General features: G+C 40.3%; 1 protein-coding gene across 1 annotated transcript in view; it reads left to right on the top strand.

The window, feature by feature from the left end:
- Msh3 (mutS homolog 3) overlaps positions 1-8,570 on the top strand; it is a 228,423-nt gene extending 219,853 nt beyond the window's left edge. Inside the window, exons 23-24 of the mRNA XM_008853317.3 lie at positions 4,891-5,062; positions 7,513-8,570. Of these exons, the coding sequence (XP_008851539.1) occupies positions 4,891-5,062; positions 7,513-7,624 (284 nt within the window). The 3' untranslated portion in view covers positions 7,625-8,570. The remainder of the gene's footprint in view (positions 1-4,890; positions 5,063-7,512) is intronic.
- Positions 8,571-13,877: the final 5,307 nt, after the last annotated feature.

Here is a 13,877-nt window from a genome sequence, read left to right as displayed (position 1 = left end):
CCAGTTACTTCCTACAGACCATATCCTGTAGTGGACATATGTTCTGTATTTTTCTAACAAAAGTGAATCTCAGATAGGTAAAGTGGCTTGCTCATGTCAGCCACTTGGGTAGAGAACAAACTGTGCCTCGAATCCACATTTTCTGCTCCCAGGTCCTGTTTTCTACTAGATCTCTTTACAGGGGAGTCCACAATTTTGTTCCTAGCCTTTCCAATTATTGCCACTGTCAGAGAAATAAAAAAAGAGCACCATTGGCCCACAAAAATAAGTTTAGGTGCTATAAGAAACTTCAGTAGAAGTGTTTTAAGGCTACCAGTCTGTGGTATTTTGCACAGTTGGTGTGCTGTAATGGAAAATCCATTATCCAAGATACTCCAAACTCCAAATTTAATTTTTGAAAAATAGTAAGGATAGACCTGGAAAAAAAAAAATCAGGCAGATGGCCCAAATAAAATAAAGTGTTGGACCTAAGGTAAATGTAAGGTTAAGCAATTCCTGCCTTTCACCACCCTGCAGCCCTGAAAAACACATCATAAATTCTCTCATGGACGAAGTTTTGCTTCTTATTAATCTGCATCCAGTGTGGCAGAAGATGACTTCCAAGCCGAAACTCACAAGGCGAACAAAGTAGAGTTCACCAAGTAGAGTTCACCAGCAGAGGAGGGCAGGAGGCAGAGCTACTGAGCGCTTGTGAACAGATTGCTAACCAGAGCAGAGTCCCTTCTCCTGAACTGTTCTGGCATTTTATTATATTTATATTGATTTAAACTTTTATCCATGAACATAATTCTTAGACTTGAATGGTGCTAAAAAGCTTGCAGTAACAAGCTTCAGTCCCTTCACACCAGGCGCTTCCTCATCCTGTGCTCAAGGCAGACTTGGAACTCTCCTCTCCATTTCTGTCATACTTCTGAATGATATGCTTGGTTCCCATCTCTTGACACGTTATTGATGGCATTCTCACTGTGGTAGTTGGAACCTTCCTTTCCTCTGTCCTCCAATTTAGTCATTCCACATTCTTTTCTGTCTCATTCATGCACATTGCTTTCACTGTTACTACAATGGTGGCTTTGCCTGCTGGTGAGAAATGTAAATTCTTGTGTTTTTACATGAAAGAACTGCTTAGTTTTTGTCCTTTTTTCTATTTTGTCATTTGCTTTGAGTCCACAGCTAAATTCTCCTTGGCCTTCCCATAGCTTTGAATAGCCTGCTAAGCTGTTGTCTTGAGGCCTGCCTCTGGGACATCTAGGCATTCTCTCATCTTCCCTTTTGAGCATTTGATTTCCAGTAACAAAGCACTGGGAGTCACAGTGGATCAAACAGTAAGACTGTACTGTGTGTAACCTCTCAGTATGGGCCCCAGCTCCCCTCTGTAGTCTCCAGACTCTTCCTTCCTACCTTGCTGGGTGTTTCCATCAGGCTAGTGGCAAGATGGCTATAGTTCTTTCTGCTATCGAATACTGAATGGTTGACGGTGTCTAAAGTGAGACTTTTTCCTTTTTTTTTTTTTCTTTTTGCACTGGGTATTAAACCTAAAGATTTGTTCACATTGAACATGCACTCTGCCACTGAGCTATGACTCCATTCTCTCTTATGACCCGTTCTTAGAAACAAGAAGACTTTTTCCCAGGTGTCTTCCAGCACCTCAAGATTATTCCAATCTCATTTTCAAAATTGATCACATCCAAGTGAACATGACAAGAAAGACCAGGCCAAGATCAACCAGGATTCACTTTTAGAGCTTTGTATGAGGACACTGTCCCCTGAGTTAAATGGACAAGGAGTTAATTCCTTAATAGGAGGAGTTATTTTAGAACTGGAATAGGTTTTAGATAGGCCACTACTAATATTAGTGAAACAAGGTGAAACGTCTGAGGCTTCATCTCTGAGACACCTTTATGCTTGATTTATAATTAAGGTACAGCTAGAAGTTCAGGTTTAAAGCTGTCTTCACTCGGGATTTTGAAACATTGCCCTATTGTCTGTTCACTTCCAGTATGTTCCCAGCTGTGTCTTTGCTTCAGCCATTACCCCAAACCTAACTCCTCCTCTTAGGAGTTAGAGATCATTGCACAGGTCAGCAGTAAATGCCTCAAAGTCTTTTGGGAGCTTCCAAAATGCTCTGCTCATGTTTCCAGTGGTGTGGTAGATGAAATAATGGACCAGCAGCCAGGAAACCAACTGTAAAATCTAAGATAAAGGCAGGCTTTGTGGCACATGCTTATACCCCAGACTTTTGGAGGTAGAGGCAGAAGATAGTTCAAGGGCATCCTTAACTCCTTGGCCAGTTCAAGACCAGCTTGGGCTACACAGACCCTGTCTCAAAGCAAAACAAAAGGGAAAGTCATCTGATTTTATCCATCTCTAAACTTTTATAAATCTATCATAAAAGTAACTTCCAAAATTATTTGATCAAGGATCAGCAAGATAACTCAGTAGATAAAGGTACTTGCCACCAAGCTTGACAACGTGAGTTCAGTATTGGGAACGCGCATGATGGAAGGAAAGAACTGACTCCCAAAAGTTGTCCTTTAACTACCACACGTGCCAAAGAAATGAATAAAATGCTCACTGACTCTAATAGTTATAAGTTTTCAAACTGTCCCCTAAAATAGGGTCATAGCTTGTGTCTTAAGTCCTCACTGAGAACCTTTGTGGAGCATAGGGAAATGAGTTGTTTCTATACATCTCCTCCCACGGGACTTCCTCTACCTCCACCCATCTGTAATTCCAGTTGCAGGGGAATCCAATGCCGCCTTCTGACTCCTCAGACATTGCAGGATACGGGTGCGCTTACACATATGCACGCAATACAGTCATACATATACAGTAAAAATAATAAAATATTTTAAAATTAAAAAATAAAATGCCTAACAAAACCATTGTTACAGCTGTCTCTTTTACGTGTATAGCATATCTGTATACCACATATATCAACATATGCTATATGTCATATGTACAGAAGAAGAATAGCAACCCTTGAAAAAAAACTGTCATCAAATCAGTTTATAAGAAGACTTTGTGCTACTTACTAGGCTGTCAGAAAATGCTGGCTGGCAGGATGGTTGGACAGATGGGTGGACAGACAGATGAAGAATTCTTCTTTAAGAAAGACCAGCATGGATGGTAGATTATCTTGGAAAGAGATGGGACTATTTTTTGTCTTAAGGTTGAGAAGTTTGCATTTTTGATGGCCTTACTGCTGTTCACTTGCCTTTTCATCTTCAGCATGTGTGTCTCCTCTAATCTAGTCTCACCCACTCCTCACCTGTTCTTTGTTCCTTGAGTTTCATTTGGAAGCAGAAGGTATTCTTAGTGCTTTGTAATGGCAGTCTGAATCTGTGTATCTGCACGAGCATGGGTATTCACCTCCCACTCCTCGAAAACACCCTGAGAAAGCTGTTATTTGACTGTTGCTGAATTCTTAGAGGAGGGCAAAGAAAATTCCATTGTCCCTTTTTCACTGTTATGCTGCCTCTTGCCTTTTATTATTTGTAGCTGATAAAAGAATAGAAACTCACACATTTGACAAATGAAATAATGTGAGGAAAGGGTCTTAGTAAACTTACAACACGTTAGGTTCACAGAGACCATTGCTTTAAAAGTTTCCAATTCATGCATATGTGTGTGTGTGAGAGAGAGAGAGGGGTTGGAGGCTGGGATAGGTCTTCAGAAGTCTCTCTATTGGGAGTTACAGGGCAAGGCCTCTGTATCTTTTATTATTTATTATTACTAGCTTGTAGTAATTTGCAAACAATATGCTATAAATTTCTCCCCAAAACATATCAGCTTAAAATAAAAAAATGTTTATAGTTTCTATGAGTCAGATATCCAGGAAACTTAGCTGAGTCCTTTTGAGAACTTTCACAGTAGAGCAGATGTTTTAAGGCTCAACTCAGGTAAATTGCTCCCCAATCCTCTCTCAGGCTTTCTTCAAGTATCAGAATATAGTGTCTGCTTGTCTGTTAGAAGCCACAGCCCCTCATTAACCATTGATAAGAGACAGGTTTCCATATGGGCCTCTTCCCAGGGCTTTCCTCAGAGCAAGTAAGAAAATAACAGCTCTTGGCAGTGATCAGACAAATTCAGTTGTGTTTGTCATTTTCAGTCTGTCTGAATTGATCAGTCAGGTCTGTCCTCTGCACAAGACAGAGAATACACTCTTATCTAATCTCTGAAGTAACATCCTATCATGTTTGCCCTGTAGTGTCCACTAGAAGAGTCATGGGGTCCAGCCCACGTTCATAGGAAGGTGATGACACAGCATTAACAGTAGGAGACAAGGTCTCTGGTGGCCATCCTAAAGGCTGCTTGCCAACCCCACCAGCACCCAGTCATTGATGACTGCTGCCTCAAGAAAGGGGTGTGCCCTTGGGTAAGGCAACCTTTTCTAGCTGTCAAAATTCCCAACGAAGGCATTCAGCTGAAGGGGGTCAGCTAATTGCTGTGGGATAAACCCTTCAGTCAAAGCTGGGGTGTCTTGAGTAGTACTAAGCCACACCCACTTCAGTATGCACAGCGCCTAGCTAGCCAGAATACTTAACAAACTAGAATTTCTGTGGGACATGGAACATTTCTTTATCTATTTTAAAAGGAGAAGCAAATTGTATAGCACATTGCATCAGAACCATTCTCTTTTTAATACCAAAGTTCAGTTCAGATTTTGCAATCAGTCCTGTTCAAAACTATTTTGAGCTCAACCTCCTAAATGCAAAAGCATTTTCAAAACAGTGTTAGTCCTTTTCCTAAACAGGTAAAATTGCTAAAGGGAACTACAGGTGGATAGGAAGAAAATGGGTTATCTTATATCTTCTATAGTCCTCTACTTGACTTCATCTTTTAGGTGGTTTTGATCTCCTTTCAGGTTTTTTTTCTCCCTTTATTTCATAGATGAAGCAGAGCAAGTGCCTGATTCTGTTACTTTCCTCTATCAAATAACCAGAGGAATTGCAGCAAGGAGCTATGGACTGAATGTGGCTAAGCTAGCAGATGTTCCTGGAGAAATCCTAAAGAAAGCATCTCACAAGTCGAAAGAGTTGGAAGGACTAGTAAATCTGAAAAGGTCAGAAGTTTGTGCTGTCTTTGTTTTGGTTTCTAGTGAAACCTCCCAACCTGTGCAGGGAAGAGGCTGGCCCTGTTATTGAACACTATCAGTTCTGCTTTCAAGCGCTCCATCAAGGATTCTGGAACATTTATTTAGAGTTGGGGAAACAGCTCTTGGCAGAGCTCAGACAAATTCAGTCGTGTTTGTTATTTTCAGTCTGTCTCTATTGATCAGTCAGGTCTTTGTTAGTTTGCAAATTGGGTTTTCAGTCATTTTTCTGAAGAATTAAATTAACTCCCTGGGTGCCAACACATTAGCTGCTGGAGATACTTATTTCAAAAGTTACTGAAAGAAATGTTAATATTTAGGGGCTTCTTTTATTTGTATATTGCATCCAGATTTGTAGTGATCACATTCAGAAATTAGGAATTCTGTTAGGGGCAGGCAAGATGGCTTAGTGGGTAATAGTGCTTGCTACCAGACCTGCCCACCTAAATTCAGTCCCCAGGGACCTACATAGTAGAAAGAGAGAACTGACTAGTAAGTTGCCCTCTGACCTTCACATATACACTGTGGTATGTGCCCCATCCCTACCAAATAAATAAATGTCATAAAAATTTTGAAAAGAATTCTGTCAGGATGTAAATGAAATTGTAGTGTTATGTAACCGAAACATCATAGTATCCACACATCACTCACTTGTGAATTGTGTGTGGCGGTTTCATTGTGACCTAGCTTCTCTCTGTATCTTCTTTTGTGCCTGCTTCACCTCACCATTTCCTCCTGATAGCTAGTCAGTATGTGGTCATTCATAGACTAATCTTAACATTTATATACATGACCCTGAATGAACCAGATTTTTGATCATGTAGAAAATCGTGACTGACTACCAGTGGTTCCTGTGTTGTACTTTAAGAATATGACTTATTTCTAAGAAGTATTAAGATGTTAATATCTGTAGTGTTAGATGAAAAGTGAAGAAATTGCTAGCTGTGCGCACTACAATGTGCATTCATTTTCTCTTTGTCCATTTACCCTCATGGTGTTTCTGCCTGGCAGGCCATGCTTTGTGATGGTGTGCGATGGTTGACCAAGTAAGTCCTAGTACTGGAGTGCCATAAATGGCACACAGCCTGCCCTGTTGGCACATGGCCTGCTCTGTTAGCACTGACTTCTAGATCTCTTCTGCAGGGTCACAGACAAAGCAAGAGTAGCACAATTAGTTTCAGCCTATTTCTGTTACAAGACAAATTAATATGAAAATTTTCCAAAAAAATTTTTTGATTAGAGACTAAAACATGTTCCTTAGCTCCCTGCAAAATCCAAAGACAGGTGTGATCTTCTTTGTTGTTTTATTGTTTTCTACCTGAAGAGACTAGAATATGACTCTACTACCGAGGATATTGCTGGGCATGACTCCTGCTTTTAATACCAACACTTGGGGAGGCAGAAGCAGGAGGATCTCTGTGAGTTTGAGGCCAGGCTGGGCCAACCAGGGGTACATAGTTAGACTCTGTCTCAAAAAAAACAAAAAAAAAAAACACAAAAGAAAAATATACACAACAATTTATTCTTATTGCTTTATATAACCTATAAAACAAAAACAAGAAAATTAGAAAATTCACAGATTACTTATAAATATTCATTCTTCTAACTACTGTGTGACATTTTAAAATCTGCCAAATTACCTTGATAAGATGAGACACTGCATTAAGATGGAGTGTTGTGGCCTATTAAGACACTGCTTATTTCCCTTTTCACTAAAAATTTTTGTCACCATTTGGTCAGATCAAAGAAAGCAAACTGAATCTTGTATATTAGCCATGGATATGTTACAGTAGTTAAGAGTTCATCATGTACAGAACTGCTACATGCAGTCACCTGGGCACTGCGCTAGCTTCCTTCCACATACTGACTTGCCTAACTGCCATGATGCCTTGTGTACTATTGCTATTGCTGTCCTCATGCTATAGTTGGGGAAATAAGATCAGGCCACACACAGCAAGGCGCTGACCCTGGTTACCAAGCTCATTAGACATGGAGTAGTAACTGGAGCTCATATGTGGCTCCAGACCCTAAATTGTTAACTGGATTGCTGACCTGCTGGTCTGCAGCCTGCTGGTATTGCTCTCATTCACCAGCTTTATTTTATTAAATCAGTTTCACTTTTCTGGGACTGTTCACCAGGAGTCTTTTGTCCTCTGGTGAAATAGAAACACAGGCCTCTAACCTCTGACGGTCAGGAGGAAGTCACGTGCTCTCTCTCTGCAGGCAGCAGGAAGGCAGTCATGGTGATCAGTAGTCTGAGTCCCTCGATCTGCAGACTCTGGAAGGGTGATGCTGCGATCATTTCCTGTCCATAGAGTCTGCCTGCTGTTCCGGTGGCGGTAGGCTGTTCATCACTTCCTGTGAGACATCCTGTCCCCAACAACTCAATTTCCAAATAACCATTTTTTTTTTTTCTACAGGAAAAGACTTAAGTATTTTGCAAAGTTATGGACAACACATAATGTGAAAGACCTGCAAACGTGGACAGACGAGTTTGAAATGGATGAAATGCAGACTTCTCCTCCATATTAAAACGAAAACTACATTTTTGAACAAAAATGGAGCATTAAAAATACCAACTATACAAAACCACTTTCCAGTACAACCTGTCTTTGTGTGACACGTGAACATAAAGTTATGACTGTGTTGTCTTCCTTTTGGAAATAGATTTCTTCCTCTGTGAAGAAATGTTCTGCAGGTTCCCATATTCCTGCCTGTCAAAGTACAAACACTTTCAGATATTAGGGCTTTCCACTCGGAAATTGGAAAATCTCCTGGACAGTAAGTTTCATGTAAAATCAGAAACTAAAGAAAACCTAAAACAGCAGAACACCAAGAATGCACAGAGGGTGATATAATATTTTGTTTGTCTGTTTCAGTTCAGATGTTTGGCAGCAGGGTAGACCTAATAGGAGTGTACTTTGTGTGAACTAAGAATTTTATAATGCCAGCTATTTATTCACCATGGACACAAACATTTTTATAAGAAATAGAATCATGAAGCTTTTTAGATACTAGAGCAGTAAGAAGGATAAAGCCATATGAAATTTGAAGAATTGGCAGTCATTATTTTAAGGTGTTTAAAGGTTGTTGGATGAAATTATTTTGTCATTCATTCAAGTAATAAATGGAACGAGTACTTTCTCTAATGGCATGACTTACTGAATTTTGGTGTTTTTAAGTATCAGACTGTTGTATTTTATTTTCAACTATGAACCAAAGATTCTTGTTCCTAGCAAAGCAGTCCACAGAGCTGACCTTGGTCATTTTGACTGCTCTGTTAACCTACACAGCACATGTGTGACCTTAGTGCTGAATCTTGGGATTTTGTTGATTCTCTGCTATATTAGGGTGATGGGCATTCAACTGTACCCCTGTGTTTTTACAGCGCTCAAACAGTCTGGCTCCTCATATCTGTGCCCTTTCCAACCCATTTATTATTCTTGCTCAGTTAAATTTCTTCCCCATATTTGAAGGACATAAACTCTATTTCCTTCCCCTGGATTACTAAAGTGGCCGCAGCAATGACCTCAGACTCAGGAGTCAACACGGTGTCCACAATGTTTAGGTAAGAAATGATTCTGCTGCCTCTCTGGAAATGCTAATATATAGCGAAAGTCTCAAAAATGTCTCAAGATAGAACTAGTTGAAATGTACTCTTTAAATTTGAAAAAGAACAAGATGATATCTATACTTTATGTGACTGTGAATGCCTGTGTTGTTTCTACCAACTTTAGAGATATGCTGTAGCTACTGACTGTCCAGAGCAAGGAAGGAGTGAAGTCCGAGTGCATGCCCATACTGGAGGGAGCTGCAGGGATAGGCAGTCACTGGCAACCAATAAGTAAACAGTTGGGACCACCTCGATGCCTCTGGCTGGGTCCAGACCTCCATCAGCATTCAGACAGGTGGGGAATTCCAGGAACTGTGTCCTAGCAGCGGCAGCTGAGAGTACAGAACGTCACGGGACAGATTGCCCAGTGTGAAGCAGCCAGCCAGCCTCCAGCAAGGCAGGTCTACTGCTCACAGTCCCAGTACTGCTAAAATATGTTTCTGAGTGAGGCTCCTTCCCAGCCAGGTTACTGACATGTTAGTTACTTTTCTGTTGCTATAATAAAATGCCATGACCAAGGCAACTTACAGAAAGAAGAGTTTATAGTAGAGAGGCAAGGCTATGAACTCTCAAAGCTCGCCTCTAGTAGCATGCTTCCTCCAGAAAGGCCATACCTCCTAAAGGTTCCATGACCTTCTCCAAACTGTGCCATCAACTGACCAAGTGTTCAAACACTTGAGCCTATGGCGGGCACTTCTCATTTGAACTACCACACCTGTGAAGCACATGGTATCTGCAGAAAGACTGCACAAATGCGCAGGGCTGGGCAAGAAAGCCTGTACTTCAGAAATCTAACACAGGGATGCAGATCTGGTAGGTAAACAACTTACACGTGTAGAAATGTGACTGTTTAGGCTACTTCCAGGGTTCAGAGCCTCACAGATCCTGATTGGACCTGAGCCTGAAAACTAAACATTCTTAATCCTTCAGAATAGGCTAGGGAAGACAGGGCTGACTTGTTACCAGTCTGCCAAGGGAAGTAACTTGGAAATGGAATATATCCCTTTAAATAACCTGTGTGTTATTAACCATAGAATTACGTATTAAGAACTAGTAATTCTACAGTAACATCTATGAAGTTCCTCAAAAACCTTTTAAATATATACCATTCAACTCTATAATTCCAACCTTTAAAAATAAATAAAGCCAAGGCTGGGTGTATAACTCAGTGGTAGAGCACACACAAAAAATACAAAGGCAGAATATATTTTAACCACTTGAGACACTGCCTTCCCTCCATTTAGTCTTCCATCAGCTGTAGTGCTGTCTAAACTACTGTTTTTAAGATATTACTGTATGATAACTACTACAATATAGGAATATTTACAACTGGGCTTGGTGGCTCACATGGGAGACTGTGGTAGCAGGATTACTACAAATTCTGGGCCATACTAAGCTACAATATAAAACCCTGTCTTAAAACTCCACAGGACTGTAATTTCTAATTGTTTTAAAATGCTGGGATCAAACCCAAAGCTTCATGCTGGCTAGGTAAGCATTCTACCAACTGAGCTACATCCCAGCCTCTACAATTATAATTTTAAAAAGAAAAAACAAAAGTGAAAAATGTAGGTCTTAAAATTGTTTTATAAAAACAACAAGAAGCTGGAGAAATGGCTCAGCAGTTAAGAACACCTGCTGCTTTTAAAGAGAACCCAAATAGGTTTCCTAACACCCACACTGGGCAACTCACAACTGCCTGTGACTCCAGCTCCAGAGTATCTGACACCTCTGGCCTCGAAGAGTGCCTGCACTCATGTGCACATAACCACATACAAACACGTACACATAATTTAAAAGAGGGGGACAAAAACCCCAGAAAACTGAAGCTTTTGAGTTATTCAGTCTATCTCTGTGGCTGTCAGTGCTGACTATTAAAAACTCTGTGATTCCTGGGGCTGGAGAAATGGCTCAGAGGTTAAAAACACTGACTGCTCTTGTAGAGGACCCCGGTTCTATTCCCAGCACCCACATGGTGGCTATGAACTGCCCTTAACTCCAGTTCCAGGGGAATTCGAGGCCCTCTTCTGACTTCATGGGTGCACTCACATACATGCAGGCAATACACTCATACACATAAAATAAAAAATAATAAAAATTAAAAAAAAATACTCTGATTCCTAGGCTCCACCTGAACCGAGGAGGCTGGAACCCCAGGCTTAGTATTTCTGAATGGCTTTATTGATTAATTTATGCACTATACCATTTACATACAGCTCAGTGTATTTTCCTTTATTCACAAAGTTGTATAATTGTCACTAGTCGGTTTTAGAATGTTCTCATCACCCTAAAAAGATCCTTGTACCCATTAGCAGTTGTTCTCCATTCCTCCCCCAGAGCCCCCGCTTGAGACAACCACTCATCTGCACCTTCACTCTCTAGATTTGCCTATTCAGGGTACATGATGTAAATGGAATTATGCGATATGTGGTCTTCTGTAGCTGTTATCTTTCACTTAGCTGTTTTCAAGATTGATTCATGTTGTAGCATGCATGAGAATTCATTCCTTTTGATTGATGGAATGTTTCCATTCTGTGTCCGCCCCACATTTTATTTAACCATTGGCAGTTAATGCACATTTTAGTTATTTCCATTTTGACTGCAGAGAGCAGCTTTTATGTGGCAAAGCATTGTTTTTTGTTTTTTTTAAATCCTCTCTCCTCCAGTAATTCTGATTTGTCATCAGGTGTATGAGCCATTAATTTCTCAATAGTTACAAGTGACTATTTTTAATTTACAATTATTGGTTTAATCTCTCCTCCTTATCAATTAGGACAAAACATTTCATACTATAAACCCCAGTAAATATTTGTTAAAATAGAAAAGGCTTTCAGATCAAAAACTCTAGGAAAAGAATGCTCCTTTGTCACTAGGGTAGCAACCCACACATGACTCAAGATCCTTACAGAAGTGTGCTGTATCTTAAAGCAAGAGACAGGATTCTTAATCTTCAGTTTGTCCAAGTTTGAGCCTGTTGTCATGGAGGTGGTAATGATGATAGTGCCTCCTATGCGAATTCCTGAGAAAGTCTAGATCGAATCCAATGTGCCCTACCAATTAATGCTGACCTTTAGTAAGTTCCAAGATCAATGTTAATTACTGCTGTGCTGTGTAATTATAAATGTGCTACTTGATGCTTTGCACTGAGCTTGGTTGGAGTGTATTAACACCATATGTGGTCTCTAACTTTGTAAGACAAATCTGTTTCTCTGTGGAATATTGTAGCTCATGCATGTGAGGATTTCTAGCTTTACTGACACCTAGGAAAGTTTTGGGGAGAGTGCTTTGTTAGGGAGATGACCACTCTGGTTTGCCTAGGACATCCTGGTCTATACCTGCTTAGCTAGCATATTTATTAAACACCTTCTTAACTCAGAACTGTTCTTTTAGGATAAATTATAAGGTTGTTCCAATTAAGGTACTGCTTTGTGGCATATGCTCTGACTTGATAGATTTTGAAAGTCATCTTTGAAAATCCAGTTTTCAAGCTGGAGAGATGGCTTAGCAGTTAAGAACACTGACTGTTCTTGCAGAAGACCCAGGTTTGAATCCCAGCACCCACATGGCAGCTGACAACTGTCCGTAACTCCAGTTCCAGGGGATCTGACAGCCTCTTCTGGCATTGCACAACACGGGCGCACTTACCTACATGCAAGCAATACATGCATACACATAAAATAAAAATAATAAAATATAAAAAAGAAAGTAGTATCTTAGTTATAAAAAATAAAATTTAAAAAAATCCAATTTTCCCTTATCCATTGGGTGAACTGATTTTCCCCACAAAGGCCTGCCCATTGTTATTGCCTGTTTCTGATAAGTACTTTCTGTCCTGGTGTTTAGAAGCTACAACTCTGCTAATTGCTATGTTAGTCTTTAGCACCTAATCTATTTTTAAGACTAAATCCCAAAGATAACTTGTTATCTGCCCTGTTTCCAAGAAATAATGGTGAAGAATATGCACCTTTTTGACTTTGTGAGACAGAGCAGGGCTGTCTTTTGGCAGAAATAATTACTGAGCTTGGGAGGAGGCATTCTCTGCTTGCTTTGTTACTTATTGAGATTCTCAGATCTTCTCTTTGGCTGTCTCTCTCTGTCTCTCTTTTTACATTTACAATAGTCTTTTATTAGTTTTGTTCTTTATTTCATACATGTTTGTAATGCATTCTTATTACTCCCACTCCCCACCATCTCTTATTTCCCTCCCTTCCCTGTTAAGCCGCCTCCTCCCTAGAGTCTCTCTCCTACATTCTTTAGTTGTAGTTTTATGACCCACTGAATTTCTGTGTGACTGTGTGTCTGGAACTATCCATTGGAGCTTGGTGGGCAATGACTCCTCCTCTCTCAGATTCTTTTAGTAGCCAGTAATTCAGCAAGGAGGGTAGGACCCATGAGTCCTTGCTCTATCCATGACTAAATGTTGACCGGGCTAGTCTTGGGCAGGCTCACCCAGGTAATGGCAGTTACTGTGAGTTCATGATTGTGTGTCTTACCCAGGAGATGGCACATCGCAGCCCTTCTCCCTGTCTTCCAGCTCCTACATTCTTTCTACCTTATCTTCCTCAGTGTTCCCTGGGAGTTTCTGAAATATTGTGTGTTACTTTTATCTCCTTCTGGGGCCCTTTTTCTGCATCTTTACTCCCATGAAACACCATTGGATGTAGGGAGGTGGTTTCAGAGTCTCCTATGAAAGGTTTAAATTCAAAATCCTTCCTTGGAATCTCAATCCTCCAGGCTGGGATATAGAAATACCATTTGGTATTCATTTCTATCTTCATCACTTGCTCATGTTCTCTCTTCTTTCTCAATTCTCTCCCCTCCTAGTCTATTTTCTAGTCTTCAAGGAAATGTGCTAAAAAAAAAATCATTCTTCATCACTTCTTCAAGATTCTGCTCAACTCAGGAGGTCTTGTGCTGAACCCAGGGTACTTCATTAAAAACAAACGACTATTTCTTAGGACAGTTTCAGTTGTAGAGAGACATGAGGGGAAGAACTGAGTTTCTGTACGCCCCCTGCCCACAGAGCCTACTCACTGTTGGCATCTGGCACATTAATTGCAGTTGAGGAATCTACTTTGACACCTCATTATCACTTAGAACTTTAGCTTACATTAGGATTCACTCTTGTGCATTGGTGTTCGACAACTATTCAATAACATATGAAGCAGTTTA

This window comes from Nannospalax galili, unplaced genomic scaffold (assembly GCF_000622305.1).
Source record: "Nannospalax galili isolate Female #2095 unplaced genomic scaffold, S.galili_v1.0 scaffold45, whole genome shotgun sequence".
NCBI classification, from domain to species: domain Eukaryota; kingdom Metazoa; phylum Chordata; class Mammalia; order Rodentia; family Spalacidae; genus Nannospalax; species Nannospalax galili.
The sequence above is the reverse complement of the archived record's forward strand: the minus strand, read 5'-3'. Positions and strand labels throughout refer to the sequence as shown.